Consider the following 25594-nt stretch of genomic DNA (forward strand, 5'->3'; position numbering starts at 1 on the left):
TTTTTCTGTGCCTTCCTGGATGATTTCTACTTCCATCCATCTGTTGTACGGCAAACCCTTTCTGATCTTATGCACCCTGCGTGTGTGTCAGGCGATGACAGAAGGCTTTTGACTGTGAGAATGGTACATAAAACGACGCCAAGATAAACACAGACTCAAATTTACAGAGCAGTTTGTTTTGGTGGAGAAAGTGACAGAGGATTATGGGATGGATGGATCATGGGATGGATTCCCTCCTTTGGGACAGAAACAGAACGGCTTAAATAAGAGCGACCAGCTTCTTCCAGCATCCATCCGGCTCTCCATCATGCTCCTCTCCACGCTCGGTGAGTCTGCGTTAACCATTTCAGTTCAAGGGGCTGCAGGAGAGAAACGCACACGAGTGAAAGTTAGGAGTTTGAGATATTTAATGAAAAGTTGTTTATTTTTAACTGTTACTGCAGTTCATGCAGGATGCCATCAGCATACAGTTTATTTAGGAAAATATGTGCATATATAATATAAAATAATTTAATTTGATATAATAAAGAATTCATATCTAATCCTTGACTTTCATAAGATTAGAAAGTCATGATTATAAAGATGATTATAGCAGGATATCATCAGCATACCAGCTTATTTTAGGGAAGATGTATGTACTTATAATAAAATTTAATATATACTTCAAAATGTTAATTCATTTGCCAGATAGAAATTATTTAGTTGTGGTCGTGTGCAGTGGTTCAAGCTCACAACCCTGTGGAACACCACATTGCTACAATACAAACTAAAAGATACAAACACTACAAATAATTCGTACTATTGGGATCATATGTATATGAATTTGTAACTGTCAGCCTTACAGGAGAGTGAATATTATGAATTATTTTAATAATTTCAAACCTGCTGAACTTTCAGTTCATTATGAAAAATCTCACAGCTTTGATAAAAAGTTTTTTCTCTTCTAGTTCTGGCGGCATTGTGTGTGCTGATAACTTCAGGTAAAATAACGCTCTGAAGCGTGGAAACGTTGCTCGTTGGTTTTGATTCCTTGTGGTTGACGGCGTTTTATTTGCAGCTAGCGCCCAGAAGCTTCGCGTTGTGGCGTGTGAAGGATCAGTGGCTCAGCTGAAGTGTGGTAAGATCTCCGAGTTGTTGGTTCTGCTTCTAACTGGACTTATTATCTGTGGGACGATCCAGAATCAACACGCGACTTCAGTTCTTAGAGCTGGAGACCAGAGATCAGGATGAACTCTGAGCCTTCAGAGCCACATAAAGATGGTTACAAAATCAGCCTCTGATCACCTGAAGAACATTTTCAGAATTAAAGGACTGATGGCCCAGCTGACCCAGAACGCTGCTGCTGGCGTTCTGACAAAAACCGGGACGATAGAGCACTTCACCTAGTTCTACATCACCTAGTTCTACATCACCTTGTTCTACATCACCTAGTTCTACATCACCTAGTTCTACTTCACCTAGTTCTACTTCACCTAGTTCTACATCACCTAGTTCTACATCACCTAGTTCTACATCACCTAGTTCTACATCATCTAGTTCTACATCACCTAGTTCTACATCACCTAGTTCTACATCACCTAGTTCTACATCACCTAGTTCTACATCATCTAGTTCTACATCACCTAGTTCTACATCACCTAGTTCTACATCACCTAGTTCTACATCACCTAGTTCTACAGTCCTTCACTGAGAGAACAGACTAAACTACTGCTGGTCGTTTATAAATCACTGAATGGATCAAAGATCTGCTGCTGTTGGATCAACCTTCCAGACCTCTTAGGTTCTGATTCTGGTTCTGCTCTACATCTGGAACCAAACATAGAGAAACAACATTCAGCTTCTATGCACCACAAATCTGTAAAAAAAGAAAAACTTTCAGAAAACTGGAAAACTGGCATGTGAGAAAAAAAACGAAACATTGAGATTCTGCTTAGAGTTGCTTCTTAAAAATAGTAAATTAAAAATTGACGATTATATTTGACATGCAATGATGATTTTGATGATGGCACTGGAAAAAATGTAAAGTTTGTTCCTGACTACTTGGCAAACTTTAAGTTTCATAAAGTTTGTTAAGCAGCCAGTGCAGTCATATGAAAAAGTTTGGGCACCCCTATTAATCTAAATTATTTTCATCTCTGTTGATATTGAGTGGAATCCATGCGACCCTCAACTTTAACAGTATTCCCAGTACCAGCATTGGCCACACAGCCCCAAAGCATGATGGAACCTCCACCAAACTTCACAGTGGGTAGAAAGTGTTTTTCTTGGAACGCTGTGTTTTTTTGCCGCCATGCATAACGCCTGTTTTTTGTGACCACACAACTCAATCTGTGTTTCATCAGTCCACAGGACCTTATTCCAAAATGAAGCTGGCTTGTCCAAATGTGCTTTTGCAGATCTCAAGCGACTCTGTTTGTGCGTGCTTGCAGAAAAGGCTTCCGTCGCATCACTTTCCCATACAGCTTCTCTTTGTGCAAAGTGCGCTGAATTGTTGAACGATGCACAGTGACACCATCTGCAGCAAGATGATGCTGCAGGTCTTTGGAGGTGGTCTGTGGGTTGTCCTTCACAGTTCTCACCATTCTTCTTCTCTGCCTCTCTGATATTTTTCTTGGCCTGCCACTTCTGGGTTTAACATGTACTGTCCCTGTGGTCTTCCATTTCCTTACTATGTTCCTCACAGTGGAAACTGACAGTTTAAATCTCTGAGATAACTTTTTGTATCCTTCCCCTAAACAACTGTGTTGAACAGTCTTTGTTTTCAGATCATTTGAGAGTTGTTTTGATGTGCCCATGATGCCACTCTTCATAGGAGATCCAGACTGGAGAACAACTTGCAATCGGCCTCCTTAAATACCTTTTCTCATGATTGGATACACCTGGCTATGAGGTTCAAAGCTTAATGAGGTTGCCAAACCAATTTTGTGTTTCAGTGAGTCGGTGTAAAGTAGTTAGGAGTATTCAAATCAATTAAATGAAAAGGGTACCCAAATTTTTGCACCTGTCAAATTTTGTTTTTATGCATATTGCCCATTTTCTATTAGTACAATAAACCTCATTTCAGTACTGAAATATAACTGTGTACATCAGTTATTAGATATATCAAACAGAGATCGCTGTTGGAAACACCCAAATATTTATAAATAAAAATAATAAAGATTAATGAGGGTGCCCAAACTTTTTCATATGACTGTACGCAACAAACTGGCTACTTAACAACTGCATTGTAACTTTTTATTTTTGTGTTTCATGATGTAAAGCACTTTGAACTGCCTTGATTAATTGTTTGGAGGTTAAAACCTTCAACATTTCATTCCTCTTTGCTAGACAAAGATGAGGTTATATCTGTGACCAGTGCTGCATACGGACGTAGAGACCAGAAGACGTGCGCCGCTGGACGACCCGCCAACCAGATAGTCAACGTTCGATGTTCCCGGAGCTTCGGCATCAATCCATTCAATATCTTACCAAAACCATTGCATCTACACAAGCACTTTCGGAAGTTAGTTCCCATCTTTGATCGTCAAGGAAAAGGCAGCAGCTCAAATAAAGTTGCTGAGAGGTATAAATGTTTCTGTTGGTGTCAAATTGATTCTGGATTAAATCTCTAATCTTAGTTCTTGAGCATCCATCTACAGCTGCAACGGGAAGCAGAGCTGTTCTATCACAGCAGCAAACTCTGTGTTTGGAGATCCCTGCGTCAGAACCTACAAATACCTGGAGGTGGATTACACATGTGAAAGTGAGTAAAGGTGGAAACATTAGAGATTGGTCAATCTCTCCAAGGAAGGAGGAGCAAAAATTAAAGTTGTTAATAAGAAGCAAATCTCTGAAAATGGAGCCACATGAACCAGGATGACCTCTGTTAGCTCTCATAGTCAGTGACAGAGCTAGACGTTTAAATCTGGGGGGGAGAAAGGGGCCCAGGGCTCAGGGGGTCCACAAATGAGAAATAAGTGTGTGTGCATATATATATATATATATATATATATATATATATATATATATATATATATATATATATATATATATATATATATATATATATATGACAACAGTTCTAGAAAAAAGTCATGTGGAACTAATTCTGTTCATTTTAAAGTACAAACTGTGAGTATTTGAGCACTAAAAATACAGAACATTTATAATTACTATCATTGAAAACTGCACAATAACAGATTTGTGTTTCAGAATAAGTGAAGTTGTAGAGACACCAGCAGGGATGTGAAAACTTACTGAGTTTGTGGGGATCAGTGACGGTTATAAAGCTGCTGGGAGGAAAGATCTATGTGAACTTAGGATGGGAACTGATCTCTGAGACTCAGGCTGACATTTTCTAGCATCTGGCTATCATGTTGTTATTTATATATTAATTATTATCATGAACATGTTCTAAATTCTAGAAATTAAGAGAAAAAAGTTAATATTTTGTCAGGCAGTGATGATTTTTCTTGATTGTTTTCTTAACAAATTTGAATAAGTCTGTCATTAACTGTGTAAGTGTACACAGTTAAAGACAGAGAGCAAACTATCATTTGTTTTCTTTACTGTGTTAAAGAACACATGTCGGCAATGTTCCCCATCAGCAAACATGTTTTAGCAGCAAGATTTAGAGGAGCCGCCTTCAACCAATAAACCGGGTCAAACACGAAGGCGCCGCTGGACCTCCACTGTGTTTTTAACGCTAATGAAAGCGTGGAGAGCCGGGCTTTGTCCAATTCCATCTCTATATTCAGGGCCATTAATGTGATCTGATCCTCTTCTGACAGACCCTGAAGGAAAACCTGAGAGTGGTCCCACTGTGGCATGTGAGGGATCAGTGGCTCAGCTGAAGTGTGGTAAGATCACTGGTTTTACTGGTGGGTTCGGGAGCATTACACCAGGAAAATGTCTCTCCAGCGTTTACAATCCTCTCTGTCAGACGGAGGAAAGGTTATATCTGTGACCGGTGCCACATACGGACGTAGAGACCAGAAGACGTGCGCCGCTGGACGACCCGCCGACCAGATAGCCAATATCCAATGCCCCCAGAGCTTCGGCATCAAGCCATCCTTTCGTGTTATAAAACCGTTTCATTCATACAAGACCATTGAGGACATTGTTCACTTACTTTTTCATCAAGGAAAAGGCAGCAGCTCAAATAAAGTTGCTGAGAGGTATAAATGTTTCTGTTGGTGTCAAATTGATTCTGGATTAAATCTCTAATCTTAGTTCTTGAGCATCCATCTTCAGCTGCAACGGGAAGCAGAGCTGTTCTATCACAGCAGCAAACTCTGTGTTTGGAGATCCCTGCGTCAGAACCTACAAATACCTGGAGGTGGATTACACATGTGAAAGTGAGTAAAGGTGGAAACACTTGGATTAGTTAAAGTTAGGAATGAAAACAATCAATTTATTAGGTTTATTCGATTCAAATTAGTTGTTAGATGAAAATTAGAGTAAAATTTCCTTTGGCCTCTGTGTGTAACTTTACTGAATGAAGAAAGACCTTATTTTAAACAAAAATTCACCTGCAGTTTTTCATCTGTCTTTAGTTTACAAATTTAGGAAAAATTATGAATTATATTCGTTTTTTATCTTCAAACACCAATGTCCTGATGGGCCATTAATGTGATCTGATCCTCTTCTGACAGACCCTGAAGGAAAACCTGAGAGTGGTCCCACTGTGGCATGTGAGGGATCAGTGGCTCAGCTGAAGTGTGGTAAGATCACTGGTTTTACTGGTGGGTTCTGGAGCATTACACCAGGAAAATGTCTCTCCAGCGTTTCCTCTTCTCTTTGTCAGGCAAAGGTGAGCTTATATATGTGACCGGTGCTACATACGGACGTAGAGACCAGAAGACGTGCGCCGCTGGACGACCCGCCGACCAGATAGCCAACGTTCGATGCTCCTCTGGGAACTCAGACAGAGTTGGCCAGAGGTACAGAAGTTCAGCCTTTTGCAAATGTTTATAAAACTGGATCTAAATGTGCGAACTAGGAGGTCTACAAATATAAAAGTCTAATTTTATTAGAAACTGACTTGACTTGAATCCACAGCTGCAACGGGAAGCAGAGCTGTTCTATCACAGCAGCAAACTCTGTGTTTGGAGATCCCTGCGTCGGAACCTACAAATACCTGGAGGTGGATTATATTTGTTACGGTGAGTTTAGCCTCTAAAGTTTGTACATAAACTACAATTAGTTCAACTAGAGTTGGCTAAAAGCTTATGAATGGCATGTATGCTATCACTACCATGTTGTTGACTAACAATGATTTACTCCTTGTTAGCATGTTAGGTTGAGGTTTCATATCAAAGTTAGCTTAAATGCTAATGTTAGCTAAAATTCTAATATTGGGCATCATGTTGACCTCCAGGATAAAGAGCTTCTTTTGGGATTATTTACAGCAACATACTCCATCTTGTTTGCAAACTACATTGCAAACAAGATTAGCTAAGCTAGAGTTAGCATGCGTGCTATTTATAGGATTCTCGCTATTATCAGTATATGACCTACAGCAATAGAAGAGCATGAGCTACAATGCTAATATTAGCTTAAGTACTAACATTACCATTATGGTCATCAATCATTAGCTTATTGGCTAACTTTAGCTCTATCCAATCAAAACGTTAGTATAAAAGCTAAACTTAGAGCTGAAACAACATGCTAACATTAGCTTGTGGGCCCAGTGTGAAGACATTGTCCGCTCAAAATGTGGAATACTGAAACGTTTCTACCAAAAAACATTAATTCTGAGAAAATCTGCTTTTACAAATCTGTAGTTTTGTGGTCAGAACGTTTATGCAGGCAGCTTGTTGCAGCTTTTTTCTTTGAACAGATTTAAAATGTAATTTAAATTATTTTCAAATAAACTTTTTATTAAAGGAAATGTATTAAATCTTTTAATGTGGCCCTCAAGTTCTTTCAGCTTCACAATTTTTCTTCTAATGGGAGAAAAAGTTTCTAAAAGTTATATTGATGTTTTTATTTTCTTTTTGCAGCTTGCCTGACTGGGTGAAACCGTCATCAGGTCTCCTGTGTTCTGGATGAAATTCATAAAAATCAGGAATATCTATAGCATTGATTAGCAGCTTAATGTCTCCAAATTAAAATACTTTACTGGTGCCAAAGGGAAATTATCAACTCTTCTGTATCTTAATGCTTTCTCAACCTTTTGTGTTTGTATTTCAATTTTTCATTAATAAATCTGACTTGCATTTACATTTTCTGAATAAAAACTCTTCCAAAACTTTCCTAAACTATAAATTCAGTTTTTAAATTCTTCCACTCTGAACAGGAAGGAGCTTTGAGTTTAAAGATGGCCGCCAACCAGGAGTGACACCTTGAGGATGTTTTATTGGAGTCACGGCAACAACAATGGAATGTCATGAACATAATCCATAATCCAAGTTTAATGCTTCCAGTAATAATCTCACAAATCTATAACAAACAAAATGTACACTGGAACTTCACAACAATCACAGCAGTAACAATAATAAATAACATCTTTATTCCATTTAATAAATAATCAGTGATTTTTCTCTGGACGTTTCAACCACCTAAACTTTGACCTATCGGTGCTGGAATTCACATTAAGTGATGGAATGGGAGGACTGGGAGGACTGGTGGTGGCGGGAGGCTGCATCACTCCGTCTGGGGCACGGAGATACCGGGTCCCTTGGGGTCGTCGAAGCGGTCCATGGTGAGCAGCTGCATGATCATGTGCAGGCCGTAGGTCAGAACCAGAACCATGAGCAGGCTGGTCAGCAGGCCCATCCAGATCCCCGCCGAGAAGAACCCCGCACAGTCGCTGGCGTACGAGAACTCACTGCCGCTCAAGCTGAAGCCCTGGATCTGGGAAAATATTAAAATAAAACATCAATTTTTTAAACTACAAGCAGTAAAAAGATTGATCTCTCTGAGCTGCTCAAAATGACCAATCAGAGCCAGGAGGAGGATCTTAGTGCTGTCAATCACTCATGTATGCGCTGCTAAATGTTCTAATGGTGGAGAAACAACTCAGTGTTACAGGAAAAACCATTTATCTGCTGTCATCAGTGGTCATGCTAACTAGCATTAGCATTCACAACAAGCTACCCTCGCTGGAGAGCAACAGAAGGAGGAAAGGTGATTGACAGCGCTAAGTCCCACCTCCTGACTCTGATTGGTTGTTTCCAGGAAGGGAGAAGGAAGGAGCTGAATTTATCCATCTTATACCAAACTGTCACATGATGACAGTTTCAACAAATATGTAAAGACATACGAAACGTTTGGGAATCTCCACCTGGAAGTCGTCGAAGGAGACCCTCCACTGGTTGGCCGGGTCTTTGGCGGAGCGCGGGACGAGCAGCGGCCAGCGGAAGCTGCTGACGGCCTTGCAGCGGTAGGAGTACTCGGCCGGGGCGTAGATGTTCCTGCTGCCGTTGAACGTGGCTTTGGTGCCGTCGTACTCCAGCTCCACGGCGTCCAGAGTGAACCAGCGGCGCGCCGACACCGTGTAATGGCGCTGGCTCATGACGAAGCTGGAGCCAACCGCAAAACACGTCAAAATAAACAGAAAGAAACGATTGCGATCGCAGTCAGGCAACAACGATTCATCATAACATGAAGTTTTGTCTTGCTGTGACGAGTCCACCAGGGGACGCTATAACGCTGATTTATTGCAGAAGTATTTTTAAATTGTCATCATAATCAGTAGATGTAAAATAACATCACAGGGCTGCGAAACACTTACATGAGCTTGAAGCTGCGGTGGCCGAGGACGTTTTCATAGTTCAGAACCAACCTGGGAAGAAACCAAGCAGGAATGAAGCAGCGAGCGGCTGAAAGCTCCTCTAACGCCTCTGCTTCAGCTGCTAAACCCAAAATTCAGCCTTTTCCACCTGGATTTGCTTTTGTCGCAGTCAGAGCCGTGCAGCTTGGGGCTCACTCCCTCTCCGAAGGTAGCTGGCGTCAGGTCGTGCTCCTCCCAGCGGTTGTTCCGCAGAATACTCACCGTCAGGCCTTTGGCCCACAGCATCATGCATGTTTTGTCGTCTTCCTGCAGAAAACAGCAGAAAACTGAAGCGAATAATCAAATTAATCAATTATTGAAATAACTGTCAAGTAATTTAGTAATCAATCAATAGTTAGTTAAATGGAGTAAAATGACTAAAAAGGGAATTGTTACTCTGAGCTGAAAATAAACCAAAACTCAGCAAAAAAAACTTTGCATTTAAGATAAAAAAATCTTTGTCTATAAAACTGTTGTCTTCATGCAGCAGTTTTAGCTTCACCTGGTTCAAACTCTCAAGTTATTAAAATAAATAATCTCTGCTTAATTAAAGTGAGATAAGAATAGCTTAATAAGAAGTTTGTGGTGGATTTGTGCCTTCAGAAAGCCTAGAAACACGGTGGTGGCTGCATCATGCTCTGGGTTGCTAGTTAAAGAACCCAGGGGTGCCCAAACTTTTTATCCTGGGGGCCAAAATCAGAAAATTTAAACTACTGGCCTGCTAAACTAAAAATAGAAAAATTGTTTTACGTTTAATTTTTTTCTGCTAAACAAAAAAAAAGTTGAATTTCATAAAAATATTTATATTATTAAAAAACCAAACCATAAAAAGTATGATTTCCAAATTTATTAAATTGTTTTCTGTTTTGTTGGCCAAATTTGTAACATTTTTGACTTGTTTTCAGGGGCTGAACAATTCCATTTCAAGGGCCACAAATGGCCCCCGGGCCACACTTTGGACCCCCCTGGCAGATAGATCTAATCCCGGGAATAAAGTCTGTTTTGTTTAACACATAAAACATCAAGTTTTGTAGCTGAAACGTGACACAATGTGAATAATTCTGGACGATTAGAACCGCCGCACAGAATGTAAAAATTCTGTACTGTCCCTTTAAGGCAGAGAAAGACAGAAAAGGCACCTTGAACTCCACAGGAGGGTAGACTCCGGGCTGCTCCTTGACGCGCTGCTGGCGGTCCCGGTCCCTCCAGCGGTCCCTGTATCTGCCTTGGGACTGCAGCAGGGCGTCCTCCACCAAGCCCCGCCTCCAGAGACATGGACGCCGCTTCCTTCTGCCGACACGGACAAAACGGGGATCGGGTCGGACCGAACCTCACGAACATCAGCGTTCAGCGTCACCACGGTGACTCACCCTGGAGGGCTGCAGGCCGGTGTAAACGGCCGTGAAGGGGACGGACTGGGACTTCATGATGCTCATCACCTGACCCATGACCTCATCTGAACACGGATAAATGTGTCAAAAACTGATCGATCTGATGCTTTGATGAATGAAAACTGATCACAAGGTCTCACCGTTTCCACTGAGAATCTCTTTAGCTGACAGCAGATCTGACCTGCAACACAATCCGGTGAGAAAACAGTGGGAGGAAGGGAAATTATCCATTAATTATCTAAAGTTAATTTTTTATCAATCAGTTGACAAGCAGCCATTTTATTAAAAACAACAGTTTTCTCTTGTATCAAGAGGGATGAGCGACTTATAACACCAAGGGCTAAATTTTACGTTTTCTATCATTATATTTGAACATTACTTTGTCAGCTATACTGAATATAAGAAAAATTGTTATTCTGACATTATTATACTTAGAAAAATAAACTCAACCATGAAATGTTACATTTTTCTGCATCGTGTTCTCAGTTTTTCTGTCTTCCTCCCTTCATAGCAGGTCAGATAAACTGACGCTGCGCCGCCATTAGTTAATCGAATGGAACTAATTTTAATCTGATAATCCATTAATGGTACGTGGATTAATTGTTTGCGAGCTAAACAAGCTCACCCGTGCCGTACGGCAGCCTGAACACCAGCAGAGCCGGAGACGAGGCGTTCAGCCTCAGCTGGCTTAGCGTCTCCGGGTCCATGTACAGAGGGGACGTTTCCAATTGGTCCTGCAGCTGACCAATCACAGCGTTGGAGGCGGGCCAAGACACAGCAGGAAGAACCAGAGAAGAAGAAGAGGTCTGAAGCGCTCCCTGGGAAAGATCAGAGGAACAAATGAAGACATGGGATGAAATGTCAACTTCTATTCAACAATAGTCCAAATTTCTCCCTGTAGCCCAGCTATCCAGGTCAATTCATTGAGAACAAAAATGTTTAATGATCATTCACTTGGAGAAAGACTATATTAAGCATAAGTTATATACTTTATTTATTGAACCATGACATAAAAACTGAGGGATATTTCTTATATTCTCCCATCCTGAGTGTCTGACTGTAATATTTTACCTCAAGATTAGGAAAAACACCATCTTGCTTGTTTCCAAAAGCTCCTCCATACATGGTAAAATCTTCAATACTCATCTAGAGAACAACAGAAAACAGAGATTAAGGAGACAAGAAAGCAAAAGAAAAAATGTTTTGATTGGAGCTTTGGACCCAGACAACGGAAAGAACCACCAGGACAACATTTAGACAACAACTGAAAATGTAATTTACATTCACTGCATTTGAAAAATACTCTTTTTGTCCCAAAGGAAAATTAAAACTTGTCATAAATCATATCCTCCAGGCATCTTTAAAGAGTCGTTGATGCTGTTGGCAGACAGGATCTCCAATAGCAGTCCGTCTTGCAACTAATCTGAAGACTCCTCTGAGCACAGACTGTTAGCATCAGATGCTAACAGCTCAGTATCTGGGCAGCACAGGCAATATTCCACAATAACATGTCTTGGATGACATCATCAGTTGCTAGCTAGCTTGGCTAATCCGCCTCATTTGCTTTTGCTCTTTAAATTTCTGAGTTAAACTTTAACTAATAGGTTAAATTAAAAGAATAATTTCCATACGAATCTAATGGAGAAAGGCTCTATTTTCTTACAGCTTTTATAATTTTATTGTTGGTTCTTTTTTGGTAAATTAAGCGTTGGTGGCGCATACAGTGGATATATTTCACACTAGAATGTATACTTTTATTGTGAAGGGGAGAAGGTGATGTAAGAAGACACCAGCGGTTGCACTTCAATCTATTTCTTGGTTTGGATTGAAAGACATTGAGAATAAATCAAGACTCATATTTTCGTCTGTATCTGCTCACTTCCACACGTAGTTAATTTGTTTGGACCCAGACAACAGGTGGGAACTGTGAAGCGTCTGTGTTTTACCTTATCCTGAAGGAACAGCACCACATTTCGGGGCCCGACATTCAGAGCCTTCTGCAGGTAGGAGGCCAGCTGCTGGTGCCCAACGATGTGACCTGCAGGGGGCGGAGCCTGCTGAGGGACGGAGACCCTTCAAAAAAACCAGGAGACATCAAGCAGAAAGTAACTAAGACTTATAAATATGTGATTATTTGGAAAAAGCATGACTTGCAGGCTCATAATTTAGCTGGAATATTTTCCAGAAGCTGAACAAATGAATGTAAATATCTTCAGAACAGCTGTAATTCATAACTATTGTCTTGTTTTATTCTTTTTAATTATATTTTTTAATGTACTAGTTATGTAAATGTTTTTTTTAATTATTTTATTTGGTGTTTGGTTTGTAATTTTGCTTGATTCCTACAAAGTGTATTTGAATTTGAATAGTAACTCGTTCCAATCACAATTGAAGCTTAATATTGTGACAACATCTAATATAATTTTATATAATCCAAGCGTATTTATTTAATTAAAAACTGAAGGTGATTACAGCCAAAGGAAAAATATTTTAATTAGTTTTTGTTCTTTGTGTCCCTCATCCTCTTCCGTAGGCCGAGGTGAAACTAAACGTATAATCGAAACGCAACACGACCTCTGATGCGCGATATGTTAAATTGAGACCAAATGTGAGCATCACAGCTAACATCTCTCCTCCTCCGACATCAACACTCTGCTGACGGTTAGTGGAGCCCCGGTACCGCCCGAACCCTGGGCTCACTCACCCTTCACTCGTCCACATGATGACCGGGACCTGCTCATCGCCCTGCACCGCGATGAGGACACTGAACCCGGCCAGAAGCACGGCCATGACCCCGGGGATCCGCTGGAGGAAGAGGCTCGCTGTCCCTGACGACGCCATCTTTCCTCCGATATGACAGCAGGTGCCGACCGTGACGTAGAGGAGATCACGTGACTGCTCTGCAGGAGCGCGCTGAAGGCCGGAGGCTATGGCAAAACAACTTGTCACAAAATCACAACATATTGGTGAAATTCTCTGGTTATCTTTGTTTACGACTAACTTTACAAAAAGAGCGACACATAAGTAACTAAGACAAGTTATTATGTGCAGCTAAACTATATTATATTAAGCTTCGTTCAGAGAGTGTACAGATATTTGAAATATTTTCTGTGTTTTTAATTCAGTTTCATAAACTCCGACATCAAAACACCTGAACAGAATTAGGCTTAAGTTTTGTTTTCTAAAATATCTTTCAGAAATATATGATTATCCAGGGGCTAGAATTGAAACCAGGGTACAAAACAAAGACAAATCACAGCTTTAAAAGTCAGATGCTTTATTGAATCATACAAGAGGAAAGAGTAACAATGACAGAAAGGTGATTCGCTTAAAATAATAGGAAATTAATGTTCTGTTTCCCTTAGAAAAGTCAGTAATCTGGGGATAAAATACTCTATTTGTACAAAATGCATCAAACCTGGGGCTAATTTCCAAAAGTTAGTAGATCTTCAGAAAATCCAGCATTTTCCAAACCAATACTTTTCCAAAACCTTCACATAATGGCCATAAAAAAATCCCATCAAGAAAATTACAACTTAAGTGTTTATGTTGAACTGTCAGGCTGTAAAAGCAATGCAGCCACAACTGTGATCGTGATCGGTGGTGCAGCAAAGAGACAAACAAAAAACTGAGCAGGAATCAGAAACCAGATTCAAGCACCTCTGACCTCTGACCTCAGACAGAGACCAGGAATCAACCAGACAATTCCCGACCGACCTGTGGCACAACGTTGAGGTAAACCAGCGTGTAAAGTCACCTGATAAAAGGCTAAAGACGTCAGTTTGTAGCTTTGATGGAAAAATTAAGGGTTGAACATAAAAGAGGAGTAAAATTACGGGTTTGCAGTGTGACGTATTATTTGGCATAAAACAGAATGAAAGAAGTGAAAAATCTCAATATTTTCATGTATAAATTGTACATGTGAGGATTAAATCAACATGCAAGTAGTTGGAGGAAAAAACATTTCAATGGGGTCAAAATCTAAATGGAAGCTGCTGTGATAAAATCTTAAAAACAGATCATGTAACGTGAGTTGAGACGTGTAAAAACTGCTAGATTTAGATGCTAACAGTTAGAAAAAGAAAACTTGTTGGAAATGGAAAGATATAAACAGGACTAGGCATTTAGCTGCTGATGCTTTGGCACGCTAACGAATCAGGACGGACATCAGTTTGTAAACCCAGTGGCGCTTGGCTGCACAACACTTCCTGGTCACTTAAAGAGCAGCTTTACGTCAAATTGCATCATCACAATCAACATCAAAACACGAAGCAAACGATGAAGAAAGATCGGAAATGTGTTTTAAATTAACGCCTTTGTAACTGCTAGTCTGACGTAGCTAAATCAAAGCAGAAATGATTTTAAATTAAATATGAGAATAAAATGAGGAATAACAGAAATGTAAAATCAAGTGAGGTGAACAGAGGCACAGGTTGGATTTGAACTGAAAATCAGGAGCAGAAATGATTCAAAATCCACAGCAGAAACTATTTCTGGGTCGACATACATTCAAAACGATCAGCTATCAACCTGCAGCTGTTTGCTAATTCACTTTAAAACATGCTTTTTTATTTCACAGCTGGAGATTCTGCTTCCTCAAAGGTACAGAAACGATCGCCGACGATTTCTTCATAATTTAACTGAAAATCCAGCATGTCATCCGGAGCAGAAGGAAGGTTAGTGACCCAAACCAGAGTCCAAACCGTGTTTTAGCATCTGACCAGGCTAACTCTACATCCGCTGCTCCGTCAATCTGTCCTGCTCGCCGTTTGGAGGGAAATCGAGCCTCAGGATCTGGTTTCTATCTGTCTGTGAAGACCTTCAGCCTGAGCTTTCAGGTTCCTGAACTCCTTCTGGATGAAATCGGTCAACGTCTTCCTCATTTCCATCTACAACAAGAGTTTGGTTAAAACCAACGGAGGAAATCCAAACAAACAGGAAGATTTCTTTAGCATGACAATAAAGTTACAGTGAAATTTAACATGAGAAAATATGTAGATGGAACCTTAACAACACTGTATAGTGTTTACCTTAATAAGTGATATTCTTTATTAGTCCCATATCTCTTGTCTGAAAGGTTTTTAATGTGTTCAATCTGACTAAAAATTTCATCCTTATTTTCTCCTTAGATGAATGGCGAATTTATTTTGTTCTTTGTTTCTTTTGCATTTTCATTTACCGTTGTTTAAATACAAAAGTTCCTTGAATGATTTAAGACTGGGGGGATCCGGGCCCCCCACACCACCCTCAGATTTACGCTGTTGAAATAGAATTTTAAAGTAGCACAATAGTACATAAGTTAACTTTTAGGTTAAGATAAACTTAGATACAAATCCAAACTGGGACAGCTGGTGACTCTCTGAACTTACAGAAATTCCTAATCAGAAAGCAGTCTTATACTCCTTAAGGAACATTTCAGACAGGGAGTGTATTGGCTGTCAGGGCAATAAATTCTTTACTCAGGGTTGAATAGTTCAGGCAAACACTAAAAACTATAGTCTGTTCCAACATATAATCAAACATATTGGTATATTTCTTTAAGCATTAAAAAGTATGTTTTTAATTAGTTAGTTTAGATCCAAACTTATAGTCCTTATTTAGCATTACATTTTGTGCAAGCTTGGTTAAAAAAAACACCAACTAGTTTCTTGTTAAAGCATCTTGAGGCAGAGATAACGCTGCAGTTCCACGCTGTAAATCAGGTCGAAGCCTGGTACGAGAAGAGCTGGAGGTTTGGGTCTGAGAGGTAATAAAATTAACATTAAGACAGCCCACACAAAGGAAAAAACACACCTCCTAATGCATATATTCAAATGAGGAGAAAACACAATCTCATAAAAGGATTTGTTTCAGAGCAGAAGTTCGGATCTCTTTGTGCTGAGTGAGAGTTTCCCGGAGGATGCAGCTTCTGTTTTTGCTTTTTACTCAGTTCTTTGTCTCTGTTTTGTCATGTCTTGGACTTTTGAAAATCTAGGTGAGATGCTTATTGTAAAGTTCTTCTTGGATTGAATTTCTCTGGATAAAACTCTGAATATCTGAAGTCTGACGTCGTATGATTGCTCTTTTCTCTCTGCACACTTACACAGACACAGGAATTCGGGACTAAGAATTAATTAACGAGCTAAATCAAGTTATTCCTATTTTTAATTCTTAACAACGCCTATGGTTATAAGATAAATTTACGCAACAAAAAACAGACGGTGTTTAAAATGTCTGCAGCTCAATCAGGCTGCAAGAGAGTGAGAGAGAGCAAAACTTTAGCATACAAATCAATGTATAATTAAAATAAAAAGTAAAAGCAAAATATGTGTTAAATCTGCATGTAAATTTCTGCCTTAATGTTACTGAGGTTAAATAAAAAGGACTGTGATTGGTTCGACTAAACGGGAAGTAAATGAATAATTATTAAATTGGTATTTAGTGAATTAAATAAGTTAATGCTGCCAGTTTGGTAATTTTTTTAGTTTTCAATGTGTAAGGAAATGTGCATAATAAGTGTTATACTGTTATGAGATCTAATTACATTAATATTAATTTTGGATGTGAATATTAAGCCAGATTTTCAGTGCATTGCTTGTTCAAACATTTTTCTTAAATTTGCTGAAAAGCAGGAACATTTTGTCGTTTTCACCTGGTTCTTGTTTTCAGCCCGGAGGGAATCAACCAGCTCTTTGACGCTGAAAGGTTTTCCCACCAGGACCGTGATCCTCTGCAAGAAAAGACAACATTTAATACCAACAGAAGCAGAAGCACAACCAAAACACATCAAGGTCAAAGGTCTTACTTTCCCGATCCGAGGAATGTAGGGCGACTCGTTCGGCAGGACGTCGGTCAAACCTGAGGAGAGAAAGAGAAAACACTCACTGAACGGAAACAAGACGGGAGCAGAGACAAACATCCAGAAGACACAGGTTTCATTCAGTTAGCGTCTCAGCCGCAGCAGCGTGTCAAAGAACCGACTTCCTGTCCTCCAGAACCGACTTCCTGTCCTCCAGAACCGACTTCCTGTCCTCCAGAACCGACTTCCTGTCCTCCAGAACCTTCTTGATGTAAATGGAAACATGCAGCGCATTCGTGCTGTCGCTTTACTCACCTACATGCCACAGCGGCAGGATGATGGGATTCAAGGAGCACTCTGCTATCAGCCGACCTACACCTGAAACACACAACAGAACCAATGATTCACTCAATGTAGGAGGTACTTTAGAGTTCTCCACTTCCTGACCGGGGCAGAACCTGGTCCGATACCTGGTTCTGAACCTGCTGAGACTCTGGGTCAGACTGAAGAGAGCCAGCAGTAGGAGACGGACAGAAAAATGGCTTTGCTTCACATTATCAGCTGTACTAGTGTGTTTTCAGAGTGGGGCCGCCAGGGGGCGCCAGAGGAGCCTCAGACAGTTGAAGTATAATTTTTTTTTTTTAAAAAGGAAAAATATTTTAACGATCTGAATAATTGATAGATTACTTGATCACTAATAACAGGCGTATTTGGCACAGAGGCTGTTCCACTCACCCCATTTCAGGCGGATAAATTCTTCCGTCATGTTGATTTTCCCTGTTAAAGCAGGAATAAAACACAGAGGAAGTTTTATTTTGGTCCCACAGAACATCCAGCAGCTACAGCATGAATTACTGACGAACCTTCGGGGAAAATGTGGACCCATTCTCCTTTGTTGAGTTTCTCCAGGGCAAAGTCCATGCCCCTCTGGTAAACACCGTCCCCTGCAGGAGACAAACTGTCACTGCGTCTTTTACGTGTGCAGAAAGCGGAACTGGTGCTTTGCTCGGACTCACCTCTGCAGACAGGGACGCACTTTCCTCGGCTGAAGAACCGGGAGTGCAGCTCGCTGGTGAAGCAGATGTCAGACGCTGTCGGCGTCCTGTCCGTCCGAAGGCAGAGGTTTCCATGGTTACTCACAGGAAAATCTGGACTGGGGGAGCAACTAGGGATTCGCCGATCCACTTCCTACACTTCAGATATCTGAGGTTTATCATCAACTGATGCCGATGGATACAGAGAAACAGCTGAACTGACTGACATGTTCTTGGATAACTCGGTACCAGTACAGCTCACTGAAATCCACCTGCAGCTGCACAAGCTGGTCCAACTCCAGGAACAACTTGATTTGTTCAGTCGGCTCAGTTAGAAGCAGAGCAGCCGATGTCAAATAAATAATACTGAAACTGACAGAAACAGTATGTTGACATGTAAAAAATAAACTACAATGAACCTTGACTCTGCCTACATCTCCCAGAATGCAGTGCAGTCTGACACTGGAGTTAGGTGAATATTCTATCTATTGATAATGATCTCGTCTATCCTGATATATATCGTTGTTGATTTATTGTCCAGGTATTAATATCGGATCGGTGCGTTGCCAGGAGAATAAACTCACCATCGCATCTTCCTGTAGCTCCACAGCTGCCGCAGCTTCAGCACACCTGCTCCAAACCAACAGCGTTACTTCCTGGTTACGACCCGAAGAGCCGAACCGCCAGCGTTTCCCGGGTCTTACCCCAGATGTGCGGGTCGTCCATGCAGGATTGGTGATTGGACAAAGTGATGAGGGGCGTGTCCGACGGCCGGTGGTCAATCAGGTCCAGCAGAACCTCCTGGTTGTGGACGGTCAGGTAGTTCATGTACTCTGGGTGGAGACCAGAAAGTGGCTGCTTGCTCTGCTGGCATGGCTGGATGTTTGTTTGCAGTCAGATTAAACACTTACTGGTCCAGATGAAGGAATACGTTCCGACCATGCCCATGATGAAGGAGCTGGAGACCCGCCACGCCAGCGCAGGGCATGGTGGGAACGGCCATCGGACCTCCAGGGGCATCTTGGCTCTCCACAGGTTCTACATACAACCACAGTCACCTTGACAACAAGGAGAGAGGAAACATTCATCCAATTAAGGTGGAATGAAACAAAGGTCAAAGGTGGTTCCGGTCCAGAATGAACGACCTTCAGACTCTTCAACTTGAGGTTTGAAACATGATTATACGTTCCAACAAAAAATGATGTGAAGCACATCAGAGCTGGTTTGGCAAAAGATTAGCCATAAAGCTAGAATCAAGCTAGTGTTAACATGAAGCTAACAGAAAGCTAACAGAAAGCTACATCTTGGAGTTCCAAAAAATAAAAAGATGGAGGAGGAAAAAAACCCACCAGATTTGTTCAGTCGGCCCAGAGAATTCCACTGGGATGGATGGATGGATGACAAATGGATGGATGAATAAACAGATGAGTTAATGGATGGATGAAATGATGATGATGTTTAAGGATTAAAGTCTGAACTCCAGATTTTTCCAAACTGCATAAAACCCGGATCCAATCAGGAGGCTAAAGCCTGAACTTTGTGAGATCAAAGAAACTAAAAGTGACGTCACATGGTTTTTTGGTTTTTTCTCTTCCAAATGTGAATAAAAATATTTCTTCTCTCTTTTTAACCGGAATGCAGAACCTTGACTGGTTAAAATATAGTAATTATAAGGCGGTGCAGCTGCCTTTATGTTGATTTTTTGTCGTTCTAATTAAAGAGTTTATAAAGGTCTCAGTCCGCTGAAACATCCTGTAGCTCCTCAACACGTTAATGAATCTGACCAACATAAACTGAGACAGTCCAGCTAACACGTCAACTAGCATTCCGGTTAAAGTTTCATTCTATTTAATCAAATATCAGGCTCACTTTGCAGCCCTAAATAACCACACATGACTGTTTTATTAAGATAATTGCACGTTTCAGCCAGTCAGACAGTAGACACGTCACTTCCTCACTTTTAAGTAGTTTATAGGAAAGCTAACATGTCCTTTTAATGTTATACTTACTTTAAAACTGTCTCTAATGTTAACCTTTCTTCCTTCTTCTCCTTCCTCCTCTTTTTCTTCTTCTCTTTTAGTTTGTCTGCAGTATCTGCATTTCTTGCGGCGATATCGCCTTCTGCTGGACAACCTGATTACTACAGTCTTTATTCTAAAATCAGTCGTCAGGTCGGATTGTTTAATGTTTTTATTAATTCCCAGCCTTAATAAATTTGAGTAAAAAAAATTTTGTTAAGCTAAATGATAAAATATTTTCTAAGGACCCTCACACCAGAACATACAGAACTTCACCTGCATCTGATAGACAAGCTGAAGATACTCTTGAGCAGCACTTTTCTAATGAGAAAATATATCGGTAATTACTTAAATTATGTAATTAATTTAAAAACGTAAGTGCCAATCTTTTAATTTCGCAAAAGTTGAAAATCCTCAAGTCATTTTAATGTTATTATTTTATTTTCATGACAGCGCAACCCCTTCCAATATGGCGATGATCTTGGCATATCGCAATCCTTGAAGTCGCAGAGATTTTGCGTCATCAGCGGAAGTAATCGCGGGAATTCTACAGTTGGTTGAAACAACCGGTTGGTGTTCATAGAAACGGTTAATTTAGTGAGTGAGTGAAATATTTAAACCTCTGTTTATAAACTGCTATTACTGTACTGGGATTTAGACATTATTCTGTCGGTAAGAACGTTACTTGTTTATTGTTCTTACGTGGTTTAATAAGCTAACATTCTGTCCAGCTAACGTGCATCACTTCCGTCTGTGTTGTTTATGTTTGTGTTTCAAGTAAAGCTCATTCTTATGACTTTAAATGACTCTTTCAGGCGCTGCGCTGCCATGACGCAAAGAAAACGGCTTTCTAACGTACAAAGCGCCTCTCAGAGTAAAGTAAGTGTTAAAACCACGCAGGGTTGTTTGAGCAGGCTGGTTGCGCTGCCATGTTTCCCAGGGCACACGCCTGGCCTTATTCTGTTACACAGAGCCCAAGGATCACAGAAAGCATAAAAACATGAACATTAATCGGCTACATTTTCAGCTCGTCATATGTTTCTAAACATCATGTTCTATATCACGGAATAATAAATAAACATTTTATTTTCCGAATAGTAAATAACGTTTTCAGGACTTTAATTATGTAATTTATCATGTCACATTTTGGGTTTTAGATTGTTAATAAAACCAACAGAAAATGCATAAAAGTTGCAGGCCGTTCAAAACTTATATAATCTGATCTGGATTTGAGTAGTAAGTATATTTGCATTACAATGATTCAAGTTGGTTGAGATACACATTGAACATACGGATATAAAATCTCAAATAAGTATATTTTAAAAATAATTTTTTATCATCATTTCATTAGACTAAAATTGTAAAAATTTGACACTAAAACATCTGAATTATTGAAATTAACATGCATAGAAATAATTAGGAGCATTTTTAGAAGCTTTTTATAACCTTAAATGTTTATTTTTTTGAAAAGGCTTGTAGTTTGTAAGAAATATTGCATGCAGATGCTAACAATAACGCCAGGAAAATAAAATCTTGGTTTAAGATTGCTTTTATAATATGTGATTTAGAAAGAAAAAAGAATTAGATTTACCTATTATTGTTTTTTTTTTGAGTATATAAGGCCTGGATGTGCAGAAACGGCTCAAAACCCAATGCAAACATAACTCATGTTCTCATGTGGACTGACGCTGAAGACTGTTTACGCTGGGATGAAACTGTACACTTTGTGTTTTTATTTAGCGGCAGTCCAACAGCTACATGACGCAGGAGGAGGACGAAGATGCGACGTTCACTCAGCCGAGCACATCACAGGTCCAGAGGGGCTGGAGAAACTCACACCTGCACAGGTCGATCAGAAGGTAACGCAATGCCAGCCACACATGTTTGGTTTGTGAAAATAAATGGTTTTCATACATTAAAATACTAGAAATTTCTAAAAGTACACGTGGAATTATCAGCTGATCACCAGAATTATGGTTTAATTAGGCAATGTTGATGCAATATACTTTACCTCTCATGCAGACTGCTGAGGTGGTGCAGTACATCCTGGTAAAGGACCAGAAGAAGATTCCTGTGCGCAGAGCAGGTAGAGTATCATCATGGCCACAAGGGACTGGAACCCGCAACCTGCTTGATCTACAGTTAGAGGGAAGGAAAGTCAGGAACGGTTCATAAATGTTGTGAAGGAATATTCAGCAGATTGTAAATATTTTCCGCCTTTTGATGAAACGCCTGTTAATATTCTGACTGGAATATTTGCTTTGATGTGTTTAATTGATCTGATCAGCTTATGAGATCAATGTGCTCATAAGCTGGTTTTCTCTGTAGAGAATCAGAATGAGGATTTATTTTTATCGAACAGAAGAACAAAACAATCAAACCTCTGGAGAGAATCTCATGTTCCCTCTAAGGCTTTTATTTATTCTGTCTTAAGACGGGAAAGGAAACAAACATTTATCACTGTAAAAAAATCCCAAATAGTTCCTGGCTATGTTTTAGGGTTGGAGAAAGTTTCAGTGGTGTGATGTTAAATCACGACTCGTTTCTGTTCCCAGACCTCGTTAAACACGTCATTAAGGATTACAGGGCCGTCTACCCCGAGATCATAAAGAGGGCGATGCGGATATTTGAACAGGTTGGTTAATCTGCTCTCATACAGTTATAAGCTTAAACGTAAATCTGTCATTAAAATTTGATTTTTCTACCAGGTGTTTGGCTTAAAACTGGTTGAAATCGACTCCAAGAATCACATGTATGTCCTGGTGAATAATCTGGATGCCTCCCACAGCCAGACCGTCGCCAGTGGAGTGAGTTTCAGCACATGGTTCCTGGAGTTCAAGCTTTCAACGTTTGCTTTAAAAAGTAACGTTTTCTGCTTGCAGGCGTCCGAGCAACCCGAAAACGGGCCTGCTGTTTGTGATCCTGAGCGTCATTTTTATGAAAGGAGGCGTCGTCAGAGAGAGTGAGTCTCATGATGCAACGTTTCGCTATTAAGTTTGGCTTCAATCTAAAGCTCTTCTGCAGTGACCCCTAGTGCTTAGGAGGAGAAACTGCAGTGCGTCTGTACCACACAGACTGTTTTTAGTTAAATCATTTTGAAAACTGCATAAGTACCAATAATCAGTTCCTTAATGGTTTCTTGATTTTTGCAATCAGAATAATTTATTTTGTGGAGCTGCTTGATGTTTTTTCTTGAATGAATATAAATAATAAAAAATCCAGACACTCATCTCTTAAATTTACTGCTGAAATTTGATAATGTCCGACTTTATACTGCAGGAGAAAATCTCAGTTTCATTTAATGGAAAATTTCAATTTATATTTTTTGCAAATGAAAAATGTTTTGACATCTCAGGATATCCAAGCTCTTTGACTAAAATGTATCCCCCACAGCCACATATTTAAATTTTCATCTGCGATGGAAGCAGATGAGAAAGAGAGAAAAAGAAAGAAAACAGGAAGTTGACTGATATAATCGCAGATTATTGTGATGTTTGGCATGAAGTTTGCAGCAGTGTTTCATTTTCATGATGATTAATGATCAGTGTCACCCAACCCTAATTCACCTTATTGTTATTATTACTATTATTGTTATTATTATTATTATTATTATTATTATTGACCAAATGAGCCTGAAATGTTTGTTTTTCAGACCTGATATGGAACACCCTGAAGAAGCTGCGCGTTGATCCCGGGTGAGGAAGAGTTTTTACCTTCAGCAGCTTCACTTGCTTGTTGCTAAGCTAACGTTCAAACAAGCCCTTCAGGCCTCTAGCTTTCTTCTTCTTTGGTTTCTGATTATTGTGACCAATGGTGGACTCACGTTCGCTAACGCTCGCATAGTGGAGGGAATGTTTGGTGAGGATTTTCTAACTTTGAAAGGTGAACTTAGTTTCTCCTCTGTTGGTTTTTCAGGAGAAATTTTAAAATGCTAATTTAGTTTCTGCTGAATAAAGTTTGTAGTTTATATTCATGCTCTTATTTTGAAGTGGATGAGTTCTGTTTCCTCTCTTTTTCCCCAAAACTATCTATTAAAAGAAACGGGAACAAGATAAAATGGGCAGAAAATATGAAGATAACCATAAGTACAATAGCTTGGGTTGCTAGGCAACAGCGCGTTGCACATCTATTGTGACTTAAGAATCAGAGGTTTTTGAAATGGTTCGTTTTCCAGACACCAAAAATACTGAACTTATTACTAAAACATCTGGAGGTTTTATTTTTAATTTGTTTTTTATGCACAGTGGAAACGCAGATAAAATACAAAAACAAGCAAAATGTGAACTTTGCATAATAAGTTCCCTTAAATGCTTGTATTAGCGCTTTACTGTTAGCAGAGCTAATATTTATGATTAGCGCCTCAGCGTTGGCGCAGCTCGCTGATTGGTCAGCACTGCCCCCCTGCTGGTGAAAACATAAAGTTAAGTTTTTTCCAAAATGTTTTCTGTTGCTTTGATATTTTTCTGACGTTAATCTTGCAGGCAGAGACACGAGGAGTTTGGTGACGTGAGGAAACTCGTCACCGATGAATTTGTGCGTCAGAGGTAAGGCCTCAGCTGCTGCTGCAGCTTTCGGGTTCCTAACCCGAACAGACCCACTGTTGGCTCAGCCTTCAGTTCCTAGAGCCTCCAACCCAGAGGTTGCCGGTTCGAGTCCAGCTTGGTGTGTTCAGAGCCAGTTTCTGTCAGACCATAGACTCTGGTTTATGCCACACCACAGATTAACAGCAGCGTCGCAGAGGCGCCAGGCAGGGTCCCACTGCAAAGCCCAGGGTCCGCCAGCATTCCCACTGCAAACATCACAATGGTCCAGAGTTACCAGTTCACTGGAACCAACAGAATAACTGGAGCTATGTTTCTGAAATAATAATAATTGATTTCCTTTTTGTTCACACAAGCAGGTTGTCTGTAAATTACGGAACTTATTCTAAAATATCGGAAAATATTTAATACATTTTTTGAAAATGATTTCTTTAGCTGGGGATTTATTACCCAATTGATGCATTTTTTAATTCTGCACCTCAAATAAACCTAACAGTATTGACTAATAATAACAAAAATAAATCCGTCATGACGTCACAGTGGTTTCCTGCAGGTACTTGGAGTACGCTCGGATCCCGCACACAGAACCGGTGGAGTTCGAGTTTCGCTGGGGGCAGCGGTCCGACATGGAGGTGTCCAAAGCACAGATCCTGGAGTTCGTGGGTCAGGTGAGGAATTCATGCTGTTTGACTCTGACAGGATTTAATCCAGATTATTCTGCAACTGGTTATTCTGGTTTGTTTCAGCTTCATGAGCAGGAGCCACAGAGCTGGACTCAGCAGTACCGGGAAGCTCACTCCACCGCCGGAACCAGCGCCAGCCAGGCCAGCAGCAGCAGCAGCCACAGATAGCTGCTTACTTTGACTAGGCTTCTTCCACTGTTTAAAACGGACCTCTCGGCTCCAGATTTGCTTTCTCCTGGTTTTTAACAACATGCAACGTTTCGTTTGATTTTATTGGTCAGTTCTGGATTTGCAACGTGTCATTAAAAAGTTGTTGAAGGAAACGGCGTGCGAGTCTGAGACGTTTAGGAAGGACAAACTGGGCTTCTCTCCCGGTCGGCCATGTTTACTGGTT

The 25594-nt window shown here is 40.3% G+C and overlaps 4 protein-coding genes across 5 annotated transcripts; 2 read left to right on the forward strand and 2 right to left on the reverse strand.

Moving 5' to 3' along the window:
• The first annotated feature begins 278 nt into the window (after positions 1-278).
• LOC129356249 (uncharacterized) lies at positions 279-7234 on the forward strand. The gene is made up of 12 exons (XM_055025851.1): positions 279-326; positions 948-980; positions 1058-1117; positions 3328-3562; positions 3639-3742; positions 4770-4838; positions 4922-5156; positions 5233-5336; positions 5634-5702; positions 5786-5921; positions 6040-6143; positions 6984-7234. The coding sequence occupies exons 1-12, from the start codon at positions 308-310 to the stop codon at positions 6998-7000; spliced, it is 1185 nt and encodes a 394-aa protein (XP_054881826.1). The 5' UTR covers positions 279-307; the 3' UTR covers positions 7001-7234.
• An 84-nt stretch (positions 7235-7318) lies between these two features.
• LOC129356252 (V-type proton ATPase subunit S1-like) lies at positions 7319-13015 on the reverse strand. The gene is given in 12 exon segments (XM_055025854.1): positions 7319-7836; positions 8267-8504; positions 8717-8767; positions 8865-9022; positions 9895-9997; positions 9999-10045; positions 10126-10211; positions 10287-10327; positions 10768-10964; positions 11218-11292; positions 12093-12219; positions 12851-13015. Coding segments are annotated over 12 exon segments (1470 nt in total). The 5' UTR covers positions 12988-13015; the 3' UTR covers positions 7319-7626.
• A 391-nt stretch (positions 13016-13406) lies between these two features.
• Positions 13407-20033, reverse strand: LOC129356250 (tafazzin-like). Of its 2 annotated transcripts, XM_055025853.1 has the most exons (11): positions 19968-20033; positions 18870-19016; positions 18663-18791; positions 18543-18588; positions 17941-18026; positions 17788-17868; positions 17660-17701; positions 17240-17302; positions 16931-16983; positions 16778-16855; positions 13407-15035 (listed from the first exon to the last, which is right to left on the reverse strand). In XM_055025853.1, exons 2-11 carry the CDS (start codon positions 18976-18978, stop codon positions 14934-14936), a joined length of 789 nt encoding a protein of 262 aa, XP_054881828.1. In that variant the 5' UTR covers positions 18979-19016; positions 19968-20033; the 3' UTR covers positions 13407-14933. The 2 variants fall into 2 exon arrangements, with proteins under 2 accessions (XP_054881828.1, XP_054881827.1); XM_055025852.1 differs by having other exon boundaries at positions 17788-18026.
• Positions 20034-20507: 474 nt separating this feature from the next.
• Positions 20508-25523, forward strand: LOC129356247 (non-structural maintenance of chromosomes element 3 homolog). Its single transcript, XM_055025850.1, is given in 13 exon segments — positions 20508-20648; positions 20792-20855; positions 21717-21798; positions 21801-21835; positions 21999-22062; positions 22532-22611; positions 22685-22759; positions 22761-22783; positions 22859-22938; positions 23629-23671; positions 24458-24520; positions 25071-25185; positions 25264-25523. Coding segments are annotated over 12 exon segments (816 nt in total). The 5' UTR covers positions 20508-20648; positions 20792-20804; the 3' UTR covers positions 25369-25523.
• The last annotated feature ends 71 nt before the right edge of the window (positions 25524-25594 follow it).

The sequence above is a fragment of the Poeciliopsis prolifica genome, unplaced genomic scaffold (genome assembly GCF_027474105.1).
Source record: "Poeciliopsis prolifica strain line A6 unplaced genomic scaffold, Auburn_PproV2 SCAFFOLD162, whole genome shotgun sequence".
In the NCBI taxonomy this organism is placed as follows: Eukaryota; Metazoa; Chordata; class Actinopteri; order Cyprinodontiformes; family Poeciliidae; genus Poeciliopsis; species Poeciliopsis prolifica.